The 19,107-nt window shown below is 35.4% G+C and overlaps 4 protein-coding genes and 1 non-coding gene across 7 annotated transcripts; 2 read left to right on the top strand and 3 right to left on the bottom strand.

Annotated features, from left to right (window-relative positions):
* The first annotated feature begins 794 nt into the window (after positions 1 to 794).
* LOC149399187 (hematological/neurological-like protein) lies at positions 795 to 3,345 on the top strand. 2 transcript variants are annotated; one of them, XM_089613621.1, is made up of 5 exons: positions 795 to 1,050; positions 1,189 to 1,262; positions 1,670 to 1,784; positions 1,918 to 2,208; positions 2,861 to 3,345. In XM_089613621.1, exons 1-5 carry the CDS (start codon positions 943 to 945, stop codon positions 3,131 to 3,133), a joined length of 861 nt encoding a protein of 286 aa, XP_089469747.1. In that variant the 5' UTR covers positions 795 to 942; the 3' UTR covers positions 3,134 to 3,345. The 2 variants fall into 2 exon arrangements, with proteins under 2 accessions (XP_089469747.1, XP_089469746.1); XM_089613620.1 differs by having other exon boundaries at positions 797 to 1,050; positions 1,894 to 2,208.
* A 68-nt stretch (positions 3,346 to 3,413) lies between these two features.
* ANNAT2 (annexin 2) lies at positions 3,414 to 5,993 on the bottom strand. The gene is made up of 5 exons (XM_089613619.1): positions 5,780 to 5,993; positions 4,834 to 4,979; positions 4,508 to 4,726; positions 4,006 to 4,218; positions 3,414 to 3,882 (listed from the first exon to the last, which is right to left on the bottom strand). Exons 1-5 carry the CDS (start codon positions 5,853 to 5,855, stop codon positions 3,586 to 3,588), a joined length of 951 nt encoding a protein of 316 aa, XP_089469745.1. The 5' UTR covers positions 5,856 to 5,993; the 3' UTR covers positions 3,414 to 3,585.
* A 4,397-nt stretch (positions 5,994 to 10,390) lies between these two features.
* LOC149399185 (small nuclear ribonucleoprotein SmD1b-like) lies at positions 10,391 to 12,523 on the bottom strand. 2 transcript variants are annotated; one of them, XM_089613806.1, is made up of 5 exons: positions 12,352 to 12,523; positions 12,212 to 12,250; positions 12,021 to 12,097; positions 10,820 to 11,014; positions 10,391 to 10,725 (listed from the first exon to the last, which is right to left on the bottom strand). In XM_089613806.1, the coding sequence occupies exons 2-5, from the start codon at positions 12,223 to 12,225 to the stop codon at positions 10,643 to 10,645; spliced, it is 369 nt and encodes a 122-aa protein (XP_089469932.1). In that variant the 5' UTR covers positions 12,226 to 12,250; positions 12,352 to 12,523; the 3' UTR covers positions 10,391 to 10,642. The 2 variants fall into 2 exon arrangements, with proteins under 2 accessions (XP_089469932.1, XP_089469933.1); XM_089613807.1 differs by having other exon boundaries at positions 12,212 to 12,244; positions 12,352 to 12,461.
* A 3,280-nt stretch (positions 12,524 to 15,803) lies between these two features.
* On the bottom strand, positions 15,804 to 15,876 carry TRNAR-ACG (transfer RNA arginine (anticodon ACG)). The gene has a single exon. It is a non-coding gene; the product is annotated as a tRNA-Arg (tRNA).
* Positions 15,877 to 16,020: 144 nt separating this feature from the next.
* LOC149399183 (TLD-domain containing nucleolar protein) lies at positions 16,021 to 19,083 on the top strand. Its single transcript, XM_089611475.1, has 9 exons — positions 16,021 to 16,357; positions 16,389 to 16,525; positions 17,187 to 17,713; positions 17,823 to 17,895; positions 18,028 to 18,108; positions 18,197 to 18,260; positions 18,403 to 18,490; positions 18,585 to 18,669; positions 18,745 to 19,083. The coding sequence occupies exons 2-9, from the start codon at positions 16,397 to 16,399 to the stop codon at positions 18,826 to 18,828; spliced, it is 1,131 nt and encodes a 376-aa protein (XP_089467601.1). The 5' UTR covers positions 16,021 to 16,357; positions 16,389 to 16,396; the 3' UTR covers positions 18,829 to 19,083.
* Positions 19,084 to 19,107: the final 24 nt, after the last annotated feature.

Genomic DNA, 19,107 nt, shown 5'->3' with positions numbered 1-19,107 from the left:
GTATATAATTGTTATAACGGTTATCCAATTTTATTTAGTTGTTGTGTTTTTTAAATATTTTGTTTTGAATTAGAGACAAATTACTTGTATAAATTGTATGCACTATATATATGTTAGAGGAAGTATTCATATTTTTTGTTATCCAAATAAGTACTCGATTCTAATGCCTCTCGTAGTTGTTTGAAACATTTAAAAATTGAGTTAACAACAATACTTAGTGTAGAATAAAAAGTAAGGTATTTATATTTCTCAAATTCTAAAATTCCAATAATAAGCTCTGTACAATTTAAAAAAAAGGCTAATATAATTATGAAAATTTTGAAAAATTTGTTCCAATTAGCCAATTTTTTTAAATATGTTTAAGTTTCTAGTCAAAATTTAGTTTTATTAAGAAAATAACTCGTCAGATCGAAGTAAATAAGTTAATTTAATTTACTTCGGCTTGATGGACTATTTTTCTAAGTAAATTAAATTAAATCAGTTAATTAATTTAGTTCGATCTAGTGAATTATTTTATTAATAAAATGAAATTTTGTCAACTTTTAAGATGGCTCTTTTAATTATTATATTGGTATTATTCCATGATACTAGAAAATATATATAAAAAAAAAAAACAAACAGAAATTAAAAAAGTTTTGAAAAAGTTCAAAGTTTTCAAACAGACACATGGCAATCACATGATGCGAGTGGCTTAAGTAAACACACAATCATGATTACGCACTCAAAAAGAAAATTCATTTTCAAGCAAAAGAAAAAAAAAATACCTCCTTAAAAAAAATTATATAAATAAAGAAAACTGACTCTTGCTCTGTCTTCAGTGTTCAAAACTTCAAAATTTTCGTTGGAACCAAAAAAGAAAAAGAAAAAGAAAAATAAAGAACCAAACAAGAGAGATAAAGAAAAAAGAAAAAAAAAACCCCGAGAAAACTTAAACCAACTACAATGGCGGTCAGAAACCCTCGCGGCTCAACCTCCGATCTGCTGACGTGGACTGAATCTCCTTCTCCGGCTCCGTCTCCCGGCCCTCCCTCCGTCACTCGCTCTCGCCAGGCATTGCTCTCTCTTTCTCTCTCTCTCTCTCTATATATATCATTCACTGTCGTTTTTGCTACACCTTGTCGTTTTATCCATCTGGTTTCGGAAAAAAATTAGTCAACATGTGTTCCTGTTTCGGTTTCCTTTTATTAGCCATCGGATGGGATAGAGAAAGTGTTGCATGGAGGTCAATTCACCGAAGACGAAGCACAGACTCTGTTGAAACCGTAAGATCTGATTGGAAATGTTTTTATTTTTGTTTTTTTTTCCTCACTTTCTTCCTTCTTTAGATCTTGATTGTACGAATTGTTCGGAAACTTAAGTAGTTACTGATTTGCAAAAAACTTGTTGTTGTTGCTTTTATCTTTATTTCAAACGGTTAGTAGAATAATAATAAAATTGAAAAAAAAGGTAGTTACAGGAAATGCGAAAGAAACTGTAGAGTAGTGGTTGAGATTTCGTGTTGTCACATCTTAAAGAGAGAGTTGAAAAACGAGTTAACCTTCAATTAATTCCATGTACAAGTGTGTCAAAAATCAAAATGTCAATTAATGTTCGTACATTCTGACTAGCTCTGTGCTATGTAAATCTGAAAATAAAATAAACAAAATTATTTGTTTGTGAATAATCTCAGAAAGCCCTGTTCGGATTACAAACTGAAAGAGATAACCGGAAGTGGAATTTTCACCGATAAGGGCGACGAGGTTTCGCAGCCCGATTCTAGTAAATCCAGTAAGAAAGTCTATCAGGTACATTTCATGATTCAAATGACATTGTAGTAACTACCATAGACGTGATCAATATCTGAACGGGTTTCGATTTTTTTGTTTTGTTTTTTTTAATAATTTTATTAATTAGCAAACCCTGAATGGGGTTAGTCAGATATCGTTCAGTGAAGACGGTAGAATCTCGCCGAAGAAGCCGACCTCAATCCCGGAAGTGGCGAAGCAGCGAGAGCTGAGCGGGACGCTGAAGAGCGACCCGGACTCGAAGAGCAAGAAGCAGATTTCGAACGCGAAGAGCAAGGAATTGACTGGACACGACATCTTCGGGCCGCCGCCGGAGGTGGTTCCGCGGTCCTCCTTGGCCGCGGCTCGATGCTTGGAGTCTCGGGCGAGCAAAGAGATGGGCGAACCGCCGAGAAATGTTCACACCTCCGTCAAAGTCTCCAATGTGAGTACGCCTAATCTCTCAATACACAGTATTTTATTGGGTATTGCGTTACCGATGAGACTAAGTTTAAGTGGTATGACTATGCTCTTATACAGCCTTTTGCTTTTTGGTTCTTGGTCTGGCTTAAGAGGGGCCTAAAATGGCAGACTTTTAAGAATGTATTTTTGTTTTCATTAGAAAAATGTTATTTTTTTCCATCGTTAAAATCGGGTTTAGAGTCTCGGGACACATAAAGGGGCTGGTTCTTGGTCGGCTCTAGTCTGCAATGTTTCACATTTTATAATGCATTAGTGTTAGGAGCTGGTATATTAGATGCATTAGAATAATTAGTAGATAAGTTAGGGGTTAATATAAAATAACTAGAAGTTATGTTAGTTTATGACTAAGAAGAACTAGCAGATAATAGGTATGAAAAACATTCTGAAAGGTATTTTGTAATGAAGAACTTTTAAGTTGGAGAGAACGGACCTCTCGAATGTCTGATATAATTTCTTTTCGTTTATATTCAAATTGATACGAATACAAGGCCTTGAGTTTCAAATTCCGAGCAAAAACATATATTTAGAAAGGCTAGATTGCTAATGTGTCCAAAGATAATTAAGGTATATATACATTTTTTTTTAACGTGTGAACTTCTTGTTGGGTGACTCAGCCGACTGGGGGTCGGAGCAACATAATGTTCGGCGAAGAACCGGTGGTGAATGCGACAAAGAAAATACACAACCAGAAGTTTGCGGAGCTGAAAGGGAACAACATCTTCAAAGGAGCCGCGGCGCCGGGCTCCGCCGAGAAGCCGCTGAGCGTCGCTAAGCTGAGGGAAATGAGCGGAAGCGACATCTTCGGCGACGGAAAAGCGCAGTCCCGAGACCACTTCGGCGGGGTCCGCAAACCCCCCGGCGGCGAGAGCTCCATTTCCCTGGTTTGACTCTGCTCTGATCATCACCGTCGTCAACATCGTGTTTGTGTGTGTGTCCCCTTTTTAGATATTAGTTACATGCTGTAACACTAGATTAAAAACCCTTTTAGACAGGTTGGCTAATTAGTAGTGTGGTTTGACCTCGTTGTTTCAGAGATTTGTGTTTTCTTTTCCTTCTTCCAGGACTAATTTGGTTTATTAATAAATACAAATTTACCCTACCATCTTCAATTTTTGGTGGACTACTTGTTAGCTACAGAAACTCAAAACCCAAGAAAATAGCTCTCAGTGAAGTTGGAAATAGATTATTTATTATTCAAACTGTTCTTCGTTCCCTCTCCTTCTCTCACAAACTCAAAAGGCAATAAACTTAGGGTCCACAAACCCATAAACAACAAAGCCGAAATCCGATTAAAAAAAAAGGCAGGCAAAGCACAAATTACGCCCTCGAAGTGGTCGGATCAAGCGCAGGTGGGAGCGGTGAGCTCGATGAGGAACTTCTCGTAGTCTCCGGAGACATCCTTGGCAATGGCTTTGTCGAGAGGCACGCTGTTCCTGCGGTGGTACTCCTCCTTGATGCGAACGAGGTCGATTTCGGCTCTGGTGGTGATGACCCTGGTCAGACCCCACTCGTCCGTTCCCATCTTGTTGATGGACAATCGAAGAACCTTCTCGAAGTGCTTCTCGGGGACGGTCAAGCACTTGATCACGTACCTCAGCAGCTTCAGGAACTCGTCATCCTTGTCAGCGCCCAAATCCTGCACATCGAGTTTCATTGGTTATATCAATGTTCGAAGCCATCGGTCTCGACCAAATCAATCCGTTTTAGATTCTTGCAGCACAAGGTTCTATCGGCAGCTGATTTTGATATGGGGTTGTACCTTGCTGATTTCGTTTCCGTGGGCGTTGTTGTAGTGGTTTAAGGTGGCGTTGAGCTGAGCCTTGCTGCGGGTACTGATGATACGGATCACTTCGTCGTCGTTGTAGGCCTTGTCGGTGATCTTGTCACGGAGTATCTTAGACTCTCTCTTTGCCAGAGTCACGTTCACCTCGTCTCCCTCGTATCGCAGCGAAGCCGCAAGCGGGTGCAACAGCTGGCATTTTGAAGTCTCAATCTCTTAAACATTTCATGAATATTTTAACACCTAAACTTAAAACATATTTGTTTATAATTTTAAAAGGCACCTTCAAAACAAAATCGTACTTAAAAAATCCCGAAATTGTATAACTTTTAGTTGGTGTCTTTGGGATCCTAACATAAATTAATAAGTTCCTTTTATAAAATTAACAAATTATTGAGTAAAACCTTTGAAAAAAAGTTATTTGTTTAGTTATGTAGCACAATCAACCAAGCCCAGTTCAGTTCAGGGTGGTCGTTCGTACCTTGCGAAAGTCTCCGGTAGCGTGCTGAGCGACATCTTCTTCGAGGGATCGCTTGTGGCGGGCATGGTAGGCCTGCCTCACAAGAAACATCTCGTGGGTGGACCGAGTGCACACTATCTCCGCAACGATCCAAAGGTTTGAGGTGAACCTCTTTGTAGACTCGTGGATTATAAGCGCGTCACGCTCAGCTGGTTCCAAAGTCCACAGCAGAATAGCCCTCTGAGACACATGATAATCGAGACAATTGTTTAGTTCCCACGATTCACAGCATTTGAATGTTTAACCAAACGGTTAAAAGGTTAGGACTAGTACACCAAAAACCTAACCTCAAAGTCACTTGAAAGCTCTTTGTCGAGTGCTTTGAGAAGATCTTCATTGTAAGCATCGGCATATGCCTTCCTGATCAGTGTTCGCTGATGGGCGTTCCTGTGAGTCAGTATGGATATGATCAGATCCTCATTCGTACCCCATCCTGTGAAATTGAAACAATAAACAAGTATTATAACTCATGACAAATCTTACTATTGGCTAATGCTGTTGGGGATCCGATCTAGAGCTCTACCGAAACTCTGTACAGCCATAATGGTGAATCCGTGACCTCCCTATACTCTTATCTATATCATATCAGTATAAAAAAAATAATAAAAATTGGTACAAATATGAAAGCTAGTGATTATTGTTAAGCCATCGTTGAATCTGAGTTGAGATCGCAACACGTTAAAGTATATTTCTTTTTTGCTTGAATCTAAACAGATTACTTTAAAACCACTCTTTCTCATCTAGATCAGATCCGTTTCTCTTATCACTTTCATGATTTCCGATTTAAAAGTAGAAACTATTCTTTGAAAAACAGATAATAACATTATAATGAAAAACAGCTAGATTAACCAGAAATGAAATTAAATTAAATGAACAGATTAGCATTCAGTGAATCGATGGTAACAAGAGTGATTCGCGATCGAAAAAACGATTAACACAAGAGACAAAGTAATCGAGACGAAGTGAAATGAAACGGATCAACATTCAGTGAATCGATCAGTACAAGAGTGATCGACGATCAGAACAAACGAGTATATAACACACAGAAACTAATTTCATCGATGAAATGAACAGATCAAGATTCAGTGAAGCGATCAGTGCAAGAGTGATCGGCGATCAGAACAAACGAATAAATAACACACAGAGACTAATCTAATATATACGAAACATTCAATTATCAGAATAAATAAAAACAAATAACAGAAGTTCGAAAGAAGAGAGAAGATCAGAGACCTCCGAAGGCTTTGTGGAGTTGCTCGGCGTCTTCCTGTGGAGAAGGAACGACAGCTGGCACGGTAAAAGTCGCCATGTTCGTCTGGTTATTTCTCTCTCTTATCTTTCACTCTCTCTTTTGTGTTTTGTGTGTGTGTGTGTGTAGTGACGAGAGTCTACGAAAGGCTAAACGGCCTTAAATAGCAGATATGAAATCTTTATAATTATTCCGATAAAAAAAAAAAACCTTTATAATTAGAAAAATATAATAGAAAAAATAATCATCATAATTTTGTAAATTACATTATGCTAATAATTCTTGGTTTCACACGTCTTGTTAGTTTTGTTGCGCCACGTGGATATATGAGACGCGGCATCTTTTTTGTCTTCTACTGCTCATTCCCAATTTGCCGCGCGCATAGGATCTCACATTTACTTTATTGATTTTTACCTATCCTTTTTATTACAACTTTTTCTTCTTCTGAATATTCTTGAATTTTTTTATTATTTTATATGTTTATTTTTTCATCGTTACTCGAAGTTCTCGACCCATCTAATCATGCGAAACGATATCTACGCAATTTGAAAAATAATATAAATTAGTTCTAAATTGTGACAAATAATATCAAGTGTTTATTTTATTGTATGATCAAAAGAATACATGATAGCCTAGCCGACAGCTGATTCACGAAACATATATTAAATGGGAAATGGTGTAGCAATTTTCATACAACATGTTATGTATAAATAACTTTTTGTCATGCTTTTTCAGTGTGCTACATGTTCATAATATCTTTGTAACAATTAAACTTATTATTGTGTAAGAAGCTAATGAATAAGTGGAATTCACACAATATATAGGCTACACTAAAGTTAAGCGTTTAATAAATAGTCAAATTTTTTATTTTTTATAGATTATATATATATATATATATATATATATATATATATATATATATTCGACAATTTAGTTTAAATACAAGTATTGAGTTCTTAAAATAATTCCCTTCATATTAAATTAGTAATTTCATATTTTAATCTTGTTGATTAGTCAGAAACAAGATTTCATTCAAATACCAAAAATAATCAGAGCAATATTTTTATATGTACTATTTCCACAATTGATATTTTCGGAGGAATTTAGAATCTCAATATTTTTTTAGTCTCCCTTAATTAGAGCTATTTGCTTCCTTATTCGTTTTCCATTCAAATTTCGAATAAATCATTAATTTACAACAAATATGTTTATTTTTTTAAATCATAGTGATGTGTATAGACAAACAAACAAATAAATCCCATGACATTATTTTTTCAACACTAAAAATAAAGCATGGGTTGTTTGTTTTCTTTGCTATGTCTTTATCACTTGTGGGAGGTTCTTGATTTCATCGAGTTCAGAGACATCATCATCCCCACCAATGCAATCCTATTAGTATCGTGTGAATTATCGTTGGTATATCTCGTCTCAAGATCATGAGAGAGACTTCAACTAATTTGAAATGCACAGACTCAAAACTCAGATAAGAGTGGTCCTTTTACTGTTACTTTATTATACTTATCCACGAGACTGAACTTTATTAAGTGTTGGGAATGAGTTAAACAAAATTGTACCTGATGAAGCGGGATTCGATTCACCTGTCAAGGAGTCGAAATCATAATTTCTATCCTATTTAGATTTGTTGGTGGATAAATAGAATAGGTCTCGAATCTCATCAATGAATTTGAATACAGTAAATCGCAAGAAGAAACGAGAAAATAAAAAGCATGCACGAAGCTTTATTAATAATAATACGATGATGCAATAGATGTATGTTATAATACGATACAATACGATGATACAATAATACGATAATAATAATAATCATAATATAATAAATAAACAAGCAGGCTCTTGAAAAGGATTGTGCGTGCACATTTTGGGAATCGAAGCTTTATTTATAGTGGTTCTCACGTCTCACGTCTTTTGCGGTTTTCGAAGCCACGTCTCCACGTTCTCCCTTCTTCGCTAGATCTCTTTACACGTGGTGTTGAATTGGTTTTTCCGCGTGAAAGGAAGATAACGTCTTTTTTTAATTTGCAACCTCCTCCACGTGTTTCCGGTTTGTGCGAGCATAACTCGTTCCACGTCTCTAACCGATGAACTGATCAATATCTCTAAGATCACGTAGCTGGCTTCCTGAAAACTGTACTCTCGAGGTGTGATTTTTGCTACCTTATCATTTGTCACAGGAACCTGTTATCGACGTGAAATAGCTAAGTGTTATTTTACAAAGCCTCTTAGGTCCACTAATTTAGTGATTTCGAGGTGACTTAAGCTCTTTAGGCCACGTGTGTGACCAACCCAAATAGAACAAAGTCTGACACAAACCTTACTTGTTGAATCTATGGTTAGTAGTTTTATGAATGTTAAGTTGAGTGTCAATATTGTTGGATCCATTACTTAACGAGTTTGAGGTTCGGACATCTATAGATTAACGTTATCGAATCTCACGCTACAAACTGTACATGTAACAAACATACTCTAATTAAATGATCTTCTTACAACTTTAAATATTACATTATGACAATAATAAGTAGATAAGTAAGATGTTAATATGTAATACTTCAAAATTAAATTAGTTTACAAGTAAGAGCGATTAATAGAGAATAGTTTATAGTTATAAGAAAGTGAAAGGAAAATATTAATAATAAACTAGTGATACCCCTCAAATTTCAAATATCTAATATCTACCTTTTTAATTATATGTTTGACATTTTCTTTCACACAAATAACTAGCACATTATTTAGTGATTCGTAATAACTTTATTTTCTCTCTCTGGTTACCATTATTTTGACAGCTGGAAATGTTTATTTGAAGTTTCCATTTTATGATTTTAAAATATTTTTGTTATCTATATTTATTTGTTTTGTCCCCTTCGACGATTTGAATGCGTTATGGAGTCATGGACCCAAAATAATTGTATAGGCTCCACTTGTCAATTTTCAAGTAAAAGCAAGTAGTTGGTACCACTTTATCAAATGAATCAGCAGAGTCATTATTGCAAAGACTTGAATTAAAATAGACATGTTTTAAAAGTGATAAAGAAAAAAATGGATTAAGATAATGCGGTCCATCATGATAATGTAATATCTTGTCGCTAGGTATGATCAATTTTTACATACTCTTTTAACATATAAAAACTTACATATTCTTTTAACATATAAAAACTTAAACAAGTTCGTTTAGGATATATGATAAAAGCTTTTACAAATTCAATTACGCATTTTTAACCGGTTGTCTGAACTCTGAACAAATGAGTGTTAGCACAACAGTAAACTACAAAATTAATAGTCGATATGTGAAAAAAAAAATAATGATAAAACTAGACTGTATATTGGGAAGAAAAAAAAAAAACTTGACGCCACACAATTTTTTTTTTTTTTTTTTACTTCTGAATAACCAATATTTTGAGTATCCAACAATTATTATTATTGAAAAAATCACTACGCCGTAATAAGGTCATATCTTTAAAAATATTACTTATTTATTTATTTATTTACAATAAGAGAACTTTGAATTGAGATTTAGTATACACAAGACAATTAAGCTTATAAGCTTGGAACACAATTCCAAACTCGGTGAAGTGACATTGTATAATCAATGCTTCTCTGTCTGGACTCTGGACACGAATTTGCCGGACTTGCCACAATGCCTAAGTTCGAATCATTGAATCAAATAAAAGAATAAAACACACATTTTTGCACTACGAATTTACGATCAAGCTGTTATTAGAGACTATTTCGGAGTGATCTCATGTATTGATCACAAGTTCAATCAAATATATATATTCCTATAACTTCTTGACGCATACAAGCATGTCCTATTAATATTATTATTATTATTATTATTGCAAGATACTCCTTATTTATCTTTTATTTCGTGGACAAAAAAAAAAATTCTTTTATTTCAGTTATGGCTGCACGAAACTCTATTGATTATTCATGTTTGCACCATCGAGATTCACGTTAGTAGTTTTAGACTTTTAGCCAAGTTACGTTTATGTATTGGGTATCAAACATTTGACTTCTCTTTATGAAAGTATTAATCATAATCTCCAGGATTTTTTTTCCCGAATATATAGCTTCTGAGGTATTCAAGGAAAGACTTCAAACGGAAAGCTTAGGAAATTATGCATCTCATTTGAGGTATTGACGTAATTACATTACCCCTTCAAGAAGGGGGAACTGAGCACTCTATAATTTGGCATCCAAGATTCAATAGAAGGGTGATTAAAAAAATAGTAAAAGAAATTTAATAAAATTACTTGTGTTAATATGGATCCACATATTGATAGCCAACCTAATGATCACACTATAGAAAATGGCAACTACATGAATTCCTAAGATATATCAAGCATTTCACTCCAACAGCTTTACCTAAAATTGGGTTCCTATATATTTTGTGAAACGTTAATCTATCAATGCTTTAAGCAGCTTCACAAGCTTTAACTGGAAGAAGAAAACATGCTCTCCATTATCTCCACAACTTTGTTCGTAGGATGATAAACAAAGCTATATATATATAAAAAAAAATAAAAAAAAATAAAAAAAAAATACCAATGAAGAGAACAGAACAGAGCAGAGCAGAGGCGTTGGATTGGAAATGGTAGTAGTACTAAATTCTTTAGGATCATCAACAAGTCAATAAGAAATCGCTACAGGCAAGAAATGTTAAAAGTGTCAAATCACCAAAGGATTAATAAGAACTAATTGGATACCCTCTTAGGATTCGCAGCAAATACGCACCTTCTTCCTTACAACACAGATGTTCTATTTTTTTTACATAAATCATGTGCCTCTCAAAAAACCATCGAAAACCCATCGCCGCAACTGAGCAAAGCCTCTTAACGGCCACCGCCACCGCCGCCGCCACCACGACCACGTCCCCTTCCGCGTCCGCGTCCACGGCCACGCCCCGCGGCTCTCCCTGAAATATACCCAAAAAAAGGCATTTGAAAAAAATTAAGGATTTATAATGATTATAAGTGTGGCAAAATAGCATATATGGGAAATCACAATACCCCCAGCGGTGGGTTTCTTGGGCTTGACTCTCGGCGTCTCTTCTACCAGAAGAGTCTCGAGGTTCAAGCTGTCGGGGAGAATGTAATATCTGATATTGTTGCCCCTCACGCTGAGGTGATCGAGGGTCACCGGGTTCTTTCCTTTCAATGTGAGTTTCACGGTCTTCAAATGCGTGTTCATACTGATATCAACACCTAACACAAACCACCATATCGATCATTTAGATTCATAGAGAATATAATTCTTTAAGCCAAGCAGAGAGTATATGAAGACAACTCACGTAAGATTAATGATACATAACGATGGTAATCTGAAAATAAAAGATCTTATCTGGGTGATTTAATCAGGACTGTACACGTACTCAGTAGCAGAACTGGATAAAATCACAAGAAGTATTCCAATGTCTCATACAATTTGATTCCAGAGAAATATTCCTGACAGAAACATTTAACTAGTTCTTATCCTATGGTTTTGGTCATGTCTTAACCCAGTTCTAAGTGTAGTTCAAATGACACTAAGATCCTTCTAAACACAGATCCTTTTCAATTATCCTGAGTCTAATGTGTCACTAAACGTCTGAGTGGAAAATAATATAGGTTTATATCCCATTGGATACGATCAATGGCACCTTAAGTTTACCTATGTGTGTAGATGAGAAAATTCATTGTTTTTTCTATGTTACATATTACCCCAAACCTCGGTATTCAATTTTTAGATGAATCAAATGAACTCCAGGAATAACCTTGGTGCAAAATTTATAAATGGTGAATAAAATATATCTTCAACACTGAAATGATATGCAGAAAGTCCAGCTAAAAGGCATCGGCCTTTTCCCACCACCCTGATATTAAACATTCAATCAAATCCCGTTTTCAACTGTACTAGATCTCTAAAATCGAAAAAGAAAAAAATACTGAGCATTGCTGAGAGGGTTTATGCTTAAATAAGGCCACTCGGAGTTCACCAAACCCATATAGTGTCGAATTTGGATGAGCATAGGTTTTGAAGTGACCTATTGACCGCAATGACCCAAATACCAAATTATAGAAACATATTGATATAACTTGTAATATTCCCATAAACCCTAATCTAGGTGCATATATCAATGGTGCCACAAACGAAGCCATCTTAAGTTCAATAAAACAATCACTCTTTAGCTTGCTAGGGACTCAAAAGGAATAAAAAAAAGTAGAGGAGAACCTGTGATAGTGCCGTGTACAACGGTGCCGTTTTTTAGTTCAATCGACACTGTCTCGTTGTTCAACTTCATCAAAAATCTGTTATTTTCAAATTCAATTTCAACAAACCAAACAGGAAGAAAAAAAAACCCTAAGAATTCATTCGAAATGAGATTTTCAGAGAAAGCGAGAAATGAGGACAGAGTGACTGACCTAACGAGCTTCATGTTGTCGTACAATCTAGGGCTTGAACTGCACAATCACGAACACCAAAACCACAGTCGAAGAAAAATCTCAGAAAAATCCGAAATCACTTACAAATCAGTACTAAGATCTGCTTACAAATCACTTACCTTGGAAAGGCTAGGAAGACGAAGAAAAGCCGAAGCAGCGAAGAAGAAGAAATGGCTTTTAGGTCTCGACTCGAGAGAGAGAGAGAGAGAGAGAGAGGGAGAGAGAGGTTTTATATTATGTATAGGTCTCTGGGGTTTTAGATGGAAGTGTGCGTTTTAGGGCAAAAAAATTTCAAATAGGGTTCTCTAAAACATACCATATTTTTTTTGAGCAAAGAACTCTAAAACATATCATAATTGATAATTTTGGTGCTCCTTTTTTTTGGGTCAGAGATAAATTTTGTACACCTCTTGAGCAACTCCAATGCAAAAGACGCCGAATTTTAAATTATCATAAAAAATAATTTTTTTATTCACATAATCATTTATAGCACTTTACATAAAAAAAAAGGTGATATAGGTATTAGTCCAGATTTGTCTCACCAAAATGTGCAGTAAGTTAGTTTAAAAAAAAAAAAACTTGAACTCAATATTAATTTTTTTGAAAGTGGTAAATTGCTTATAATAATCGTAAAAAAAATTAATCTTGACTGTAAAAAAAAAATTGAAAACGTAAATTTGACTACTTTGCTGAAAAATTGAAACTTCGACTGTATTTACTCATCAATAAATTTAAAATGGCTATTTTGTACAATTTTTCCTAAAAAAAACACTCCAATGATAATAACACTAAAAATTGATTAAAGTTGGTCCCACTCTATCCAAAATTGTGGTGTATTTTTTTTTTTTTTTTTGAGTAAAAAGTAATGAGGGCATCGATGCTAGGCAGGGCATCTAGTGTTGTCAATTGGATTGGGTCCCCTGTGGACTAACCGATCCAGCCCTTTTTTAGAGGTTTTGAGCCGGTCTGACCTTTTTCGGAAAAAAAAACCGGGCCGAACCGAGCTTCATGAAGGGTTTGGGCTGGGCCTAAGGTGTAGGCCCTCAAGCCCGGCCTACCCTGGGCCCTCAAAAAAGCTCAACTCAAGCCCGGTTCGAACTTTAATTAGGCCCGGTTCGGACCCAAACCTTTTTAAATAAAATAATATTATTTTGTTTCAAATTTATATTTTCATGTATAAAAAAACTACTTTTGACACATAAATTTAATTTTTATATTCATGTTTTTTGCTAACATATTTATTGTTTTGATTAATATTGTATTTTTTTTTAATTTTAAAAAATATTTTTTTTTCATGATTGTAATTTGAGTTTTTTGAGGCCTTTTTCAAGTCCGGACCCGGTCATCGGCCCCGATGATTGAAGGCTTGGTCCTGGTTTGACCCTAAAGTCATATTCCTTAAATCCGGCTCGGTCCTCCAATAAAAAAGGTTTGGGCCGGGCCCGGGGTCTCATTTGAGCTTGAAGAACAAGGGCCGACTCGGCCTTTTTGACATCATGGCACAATGATTGCTACCCACAATGTTAAGTTATATAAAAAATTTCATGTTATTGTAACTTCAACAATAAAATAACTTGGGATGATGTTGCATGAGTTGCTCTAAGACAAATACCTTATTTATTATTATTATTATTATCATTTTTCACAAATAATAATTACAGAAAAGAAAACTGATAAAATATATGAAAAGGTAAAAACACTTATAAATTAATTTTTTTAAAAAATTTGCTATTATTAAAAATTTAAAAATATGTCTTTTTTTTTTATTTCTAGGATAAAATCTCTTCAAAAAATTTAATCTCCCGTGATCACTTCAAAAACACCAAAAAAATATTTGTTTATTTACGTTTCTCATCAATAATTATAGCACAATGATGGCTAAATCTGTTTATTAATTATCATTTTTCGATAAAGATTTTCAAAACTGTTTGATGACGTGTTAATTTATGCTTTCTTATTAAACATGTTAAAGAACACATGAACCGAGGGGGGGGGGGGGGTGGAGGTTCCCATAGTGTGTGCTCCGACACCCACACATTTGTCATTTGCACTACGTGAGATTGAGGCACTTTAGCTCATTTCTAGCTTTAAGAGAGAGAAAACGAGAGAGCAAGAGATAGAGTTTAGAGTTCAGAGAGTATAAAACATGCTCAAATAAATGGACCTAGCATTTATGGTGACCTTAGAAGTCCATGTCACAAAAATTGAGGCGCCGATTTGAGCAAGACGGCATGGATGGAAGATTATCATGGACAAGGGCTTGTAGTCAGGTAGCTACATGGTGCGGACAAAGGCCTACATGTGGTGGACTTGTTGAGAGAGATTCTGCAAAGTTTTGGAAGGCAAGAGTTTATCGTAAACAATGGCTGAGCTAGGAATTTTCAGTCGGGGGTCAGAGAAACTTAAAAAAAAATATGAGAGGACAAATATAATAAATCATATAAATTTGGGCTAAAAATATAAAACTACTAGAGTAAAAATTATAATTTTCAAAAGTTCAAGGAGCATTTTTCCCCCTTGTCCCCGTGTGGCTCCGCTCTTGATCGTAGAGTTTGGGTTTCCGCATAACCAAGCCATAGGGAGGTGAGTCACATGGTTGGCCGGACGAGGCGCAATATGAGGTGATTGAAGTTGAACCGAGGCAACACAAGGCTCATGCCAAAGAGAAATGTCTCGCAGCTTGGTGTGGTACGACCAAAAACACCATATGAGTGTTCATTTTTAGGTGAAAATTTTAGTATTTTGATATCAAATACTTTACATAAATATTAAAACAAAGTTGTATTCAAATTTTCATATTGTTGGTGTGGGACTTCGTCTTAATTGGGCTGAGTCGCGTACGTGGGCCTAAACGGGACTTGAATTTGTCTAGAGGAGATTGGCCTTAATGTTTTATTACTTCTAAATTCATCAAGCAAGTTTTTTTTTTTTTTTTTAAGGGCGGCAAATTATTAGTTGAGATTGAATTCACGATCTCCAATTTGAACATAGTGTGGAATTAAATTTGTCAGTTAAGTTTATTATTATTTCTTATCGCGAAACCCGCACAACCATTTGAAATTTTGCTAATTAGACAAATTTTAACAAATTGTAAATAAGCTAACAGATATATCTAAATTGACTAATTCACTCTTAAACGTTAAACAAAGAATGTTTTGCTAAACCAACAAAAAAAAAAATTGTCCAATACAATTTTACAATATTCCTCTAAATAGAAATTAGAAATAATCTGCATTTATATTATACACTACTTGTTTTGATATCATATATGATACTAATTTTCTAATAAATCATATGAAGTACTCATACCTACTAAATTAGTATGTTTGTGTAGGGAGGAAAAATAAAATTAATTGGATTCGAACACTACCAAACACTTCAAAAATTAGAAATTAGAAATAATCTGCATTTATATTATACACTACTTGTTTTGATATCATATATGATACTAATTTTCCAATAAATCATATGAATTACTCATACCTACTAAATTAGTATGTTTGTGTAGGGAGGAAAAATAAAAATTAATTGGATTCGATCACTACCAAACACTTCAAAAATTAGAAAAAAGCGACTCCACTGGGGATCGAACCCAGAATCTCTGGTTTCGTAGACCAGCACCTTATCCATTGGGCCATGGAGTCAATTTGGCATTATGCTACATAATTGTTTTGATAAAATACAAAACACACAAAAGAAACAGGTAATTAAGTTTGGTGTGGGAAACACAACCCCAACAAACTCTGCAATAAGAAAAAGAAAAAAAGCAAATATTGACACTTGTTTCTTTATTGACACTCTTGTTTTTGTTATTTTATTATTTTCGAGTTCTTCTTTCTTCCTAATCTGGTCCTTGATATTTATTATTTGCAAATCAGACTCTCAAAGTGTCAAGCAGTCGGATTCTTTCCCCCCTTAGTTTAGTTATTAGTTTAAACAGCTTAAAATCCGCCAAAATAGAGAGAGAGAGAGAGAGAAATGGTATGAAATTAGGAATTTTGACGATTAGTGAGAAATGAAGTTGAATGGCTGGGATTAGTGATAATTGTTAAACAATTAATCGCCATCGATCGATTTTCCAATCTCTTCTTATTTATAGTAAAAACAATTGTAAGTGAGAGAGAAGTGAGAGAGAGAGAGAGAGAGAGAGAGAGAGAGAGAGAGATGGGAAAGAAACAGTCAATTCGGAGTAAAGCTGTACACTTTGTGTCCGATCTCACCACCGTTATTCTGAACCCTATTTCTGACAAGCCATCTAAGCCCTCGCCTCCTAAATCTTCTCCTTCTTTATCTGTAAGTTTGTTTGTTTTTTTTTTTTTTAAATTTATTATTTATTTATTATTAATTTTTTTTTTTTATGTAATTGACTTAAAAATCGCTCACGGTTTACTGTTTTTAGGTAAAATCAAATCTGCTTCTTTTAATTTTTTTTTTTTTTTTCTGGGGTTTATAATTTTCATTTTGTTAATTCCTTGCCTAGTCAATGACAGGGTTCTTTCTTTCATTCCTGGTATTCTGAGCTTTGTCTTGTTGGTCTTGAAAAAACAGGGCATTTGAGCATTTCATGTATCGCCAAAAAAGTACTCACCTTTTTATCTCTGATAACATTTAAGGGAAAACAGGAAGAATAAGAACATGGGATATGTACTTGGTTGAGAGTTGTGACACATTTTCTTCAATTAGCTTTTAATATCAATAAGAGATTAAAAAAAAAATTCAATGATAGTTTATGTTGTTAGTTTCTGGTCTTACTAATTGCAGGGTTATTTCTTTAGTTCCCGGTATTTGCTCCATGTTTCACCAAAAGAAAAAGAACAAACCTTGTATCTCTGACCTCATTTAAGAGCATGAGTTTTTATACTTGTTGTGATATAATTTCCTCAATTTGCCTCCAATGCCTATAGGGGAAAAAAATCATGTAAATATAATTTTGCTCTTTTTTTTTTTTAATCAGGAAGATGAGTCTACAGAGGCCAAAGACGTAAGTGACGCCGAACCGAAACCCAAATCGGAGTCGAGTAGTGAAGAAGGAGAAGGAGAGAAACCCGACGAGGGCTTAGTCGACGGTCCCGACACTTCTTCGTTCCCCGCGTTCCTATACTCGCTCTTGGCTTCCAATCCGAACTCAGAAGAGGGACCCGAACGAGAAAACCCTAACCCTAACCCTCCTCCGATGAGAGAAAACAGTGGCGGAAGAAGAAGCTTGTTGTCCAAGGGAAAGCAGACGCTCGGTAGGGCGTTCTCCCACGCCACGAGGATCGGAGGGTTCAGAAGCTACGATCGAAAGCCCGATCCCGACCTGAGGATCGATGACGTGGCAGCGGTGCGGGTCGAGAAGGTTGAGGCCACGTCCGTTGAAGAAGACGGGGACGTTCCGGGGGCTTCCGAGCCTTCTTTGCTTATGTCGGAGAATACGAGGCACGCACTTTACGCTTCTCTTCCGGCGCTCGTTCAGGGACGGAAATGGATGTTGCTATACAGGTTAGAGAGCGAGATTTCCGATATCTCATTGTTCTCTTTATTTCAGTTTTTTATTTTTTTATTTTTTTATTTTTTTTTTTTTTTTTTTAATTCAATTCCGATTTTATAGCACTTGGAGGCACGGCATTTCGCTTTCGACGCTGTACAGAAGAAGTATGCTCTGGCCCGGCCTCAGTTTGCTGGTAAATTAAAAAGTTAAAGACATACAAAAAGAAATAAATTATATGTTTGTTTCTCTGTAATGGACTTTGTGGAGAGACTTGGGTTAATATTTCAACACTTATTTTTTTGTGGCGTGAAATTATTTTGGTCAGGTTGTAGGGGATCGTAAAGGTGCGACTTTCGGGGGATTGATTGAGGCACCTTTAAACCCGACCAACAAGAAAAGATATCAGGTGATCTTCTTCTTCTTTTGTGATTGATTTTTTTTTTTTTTCATGTATATTTTTAGTGATGGTTTTTGGTTTTATAAAACTATGACAGGGATCGAATGCGACGTTTGTTTTCACAGATAAGCCCGGACATCCTTGTATATTCCACCCCACGGGTAAATCGAACTTACGATATATATATATAATAAAATTATTAAACTTGGATTTCTTTTATAATTGCGTAGCTGTTAAGGACTCAATTCCGAGGTTATATTATCTCGGCTTGGAACTAATTGAGGTAAATAAATGAAAAAACAGGTGCGAATCGCTATTTCACTCTGTGCTCTCTAGACTTTCTGGCGATCGGCGGTGGCGGCCACTTTGCGTTATATTTGGATAACGATTTGTAAGAATCGCCCGTTTGATTTCAATTTTGTCAACAGCGAAAACAATATCAAATATTTATTTAATTTGTTCTTTGCTTTTAAATGTTTGGATAGGTTAAACGGGTCGAGTTCAGTCTCTGAAACCTATGGCAACCCCTGTCTCGCGAATTCGGAAGACTTTGAAGTGAAAGAAGTTGAGGTACATTTTGGTTTCTAAATTCATATTACTATCAGGTTATTAAAAAGCTGAAAAATCTTTACTTTTCGTACGCAGTTGTGGGGTTTTGTGTACCCATCTAAGTACGAAGAGATTCTTGCCCAGAGCCGAATCGAAACGCCTGGTATTTGCCGCTGGTAAAATCACTCTCTCAAAGGCACATAAGAGAGAACATTTCTGAGCCGTGTGCTTGACAAACTCAAAAACTATCAGTTTGTTGTTCCATGTACATATGTAACTTGTTTGGCAAGGAAGGCTTTTGACCGTTTTGTGGCGTTTTGCTTTGTACATAGTGCAATTAATACACACCCTGTTAGTACAATTAATACACACACTGTTTGTACATAATATAGAGAGTACCAATAGCCTATCGTGGCTGTTAAAGTTGGACCTAAATTTACTGTGATACTCTAGAGCAAT

The sequence above is a fragment of the Urtica dioica genome, chromosome 4 (genome assembly GCF_054948205.1).
Source record: "Urtica dioica subsp. dioica isolate 48M chromosome 4, U.dioica_male_clone48M_v1_H2, whole genome shotgun sequence".
NCBI lineage: Eukaryota > Viridiplantae > Streptophyta > Magnoliopsida > Rosales > Urticaceae > Urtica > Urtica dioica.
This window is presented reverse-complemented; position numbering and strand designations above follow the sequence as displayed.

Excerpts from the sequence above, each read along its gene's own strand:
- LOC149399187 (XM_089613620.1), top strand. The coding sequence starts at position 943 with ATGGCGGTCAGAAACCCTCGCGGCTCAACCTCCGATCTGCTGACGTGG. Across the intron at positions 1,263-1,669 it reads GCACAGACTCTGTTGAAACC|AAAGCCCTGTTCGGATTACA; the intron begins GTAAGATCTGAT and ends GAATAATCTCAG. Across the intron at positions 1,785-1,893 it reads CCAGTAAGAAAGTCTATCAG|CAAACCCTGAATGGGGTTAG; the intron begins GTACATTTCATG and ends TTTATTAATTAG.
- ANNAT2 (XM_089613619.1), bottom strand. The coding sequence starts at position 5,855 with ATGGCGACTTTTACCGTGCCAGCTGTCGTTCCTTCTCCACAGGAAGAC. Across the intron at positions 4,980-5,779 it reads ACTCCACAAAGCCTTCGGAG|GATGGGGTACGAATGAGGAT; the intron begins GTCTCTGATCTT and ends TCAATTTCACAG. Across the intron at positions 4,727-4,833 it reads AGCTTTCAAGTGACTTTGAG|AGGGCTATTCTGCTGTGGAC; the intron begins GTTAGGTTTTTG and ends CATGTGTCTCAG.
- LOC149399185 (XM_089613806.1), bottom strand. Across the intron at positions 11,015-12,020 it reads TGTACACGGCACTATCACAG|GTGTTGATATCAGTATGAAC; the intron begins GTTCTCCTCTAC and ends GGTTTGTGTTAG. Across the intron at positions 10,726-10,819 it reads CAAGAAACCCACCGCTGGGG|GGAGAGCCGCGGGGCGTGGC; the intron begins GTATTGTGATTT and ends GGTATATTTCAG.
- LOC149399183 (XM_089611475.1), top strand. The coding sequence starts at position 16,397 with ATGGGAAAGAAACAGTCAATTCGGAGTAAAGCTGTACACTTTGTGTCC. Across the intron at positions 18,491-18,584 it reads TTATATTTGGATAACGATTT|GTTAAACGGGTCGAGTTCAG; the intron begins GTAAGAATCGCC and ends ATGTTTGGATAG. Across the intron at positions 18,670-18,744 it reads TTGAAGTGAAAGAAGTTGAG|TTGTGGGGTTTTGTGTACCC; the intron begins GTACATTTTGGT and ends TTTCGTACGCAG.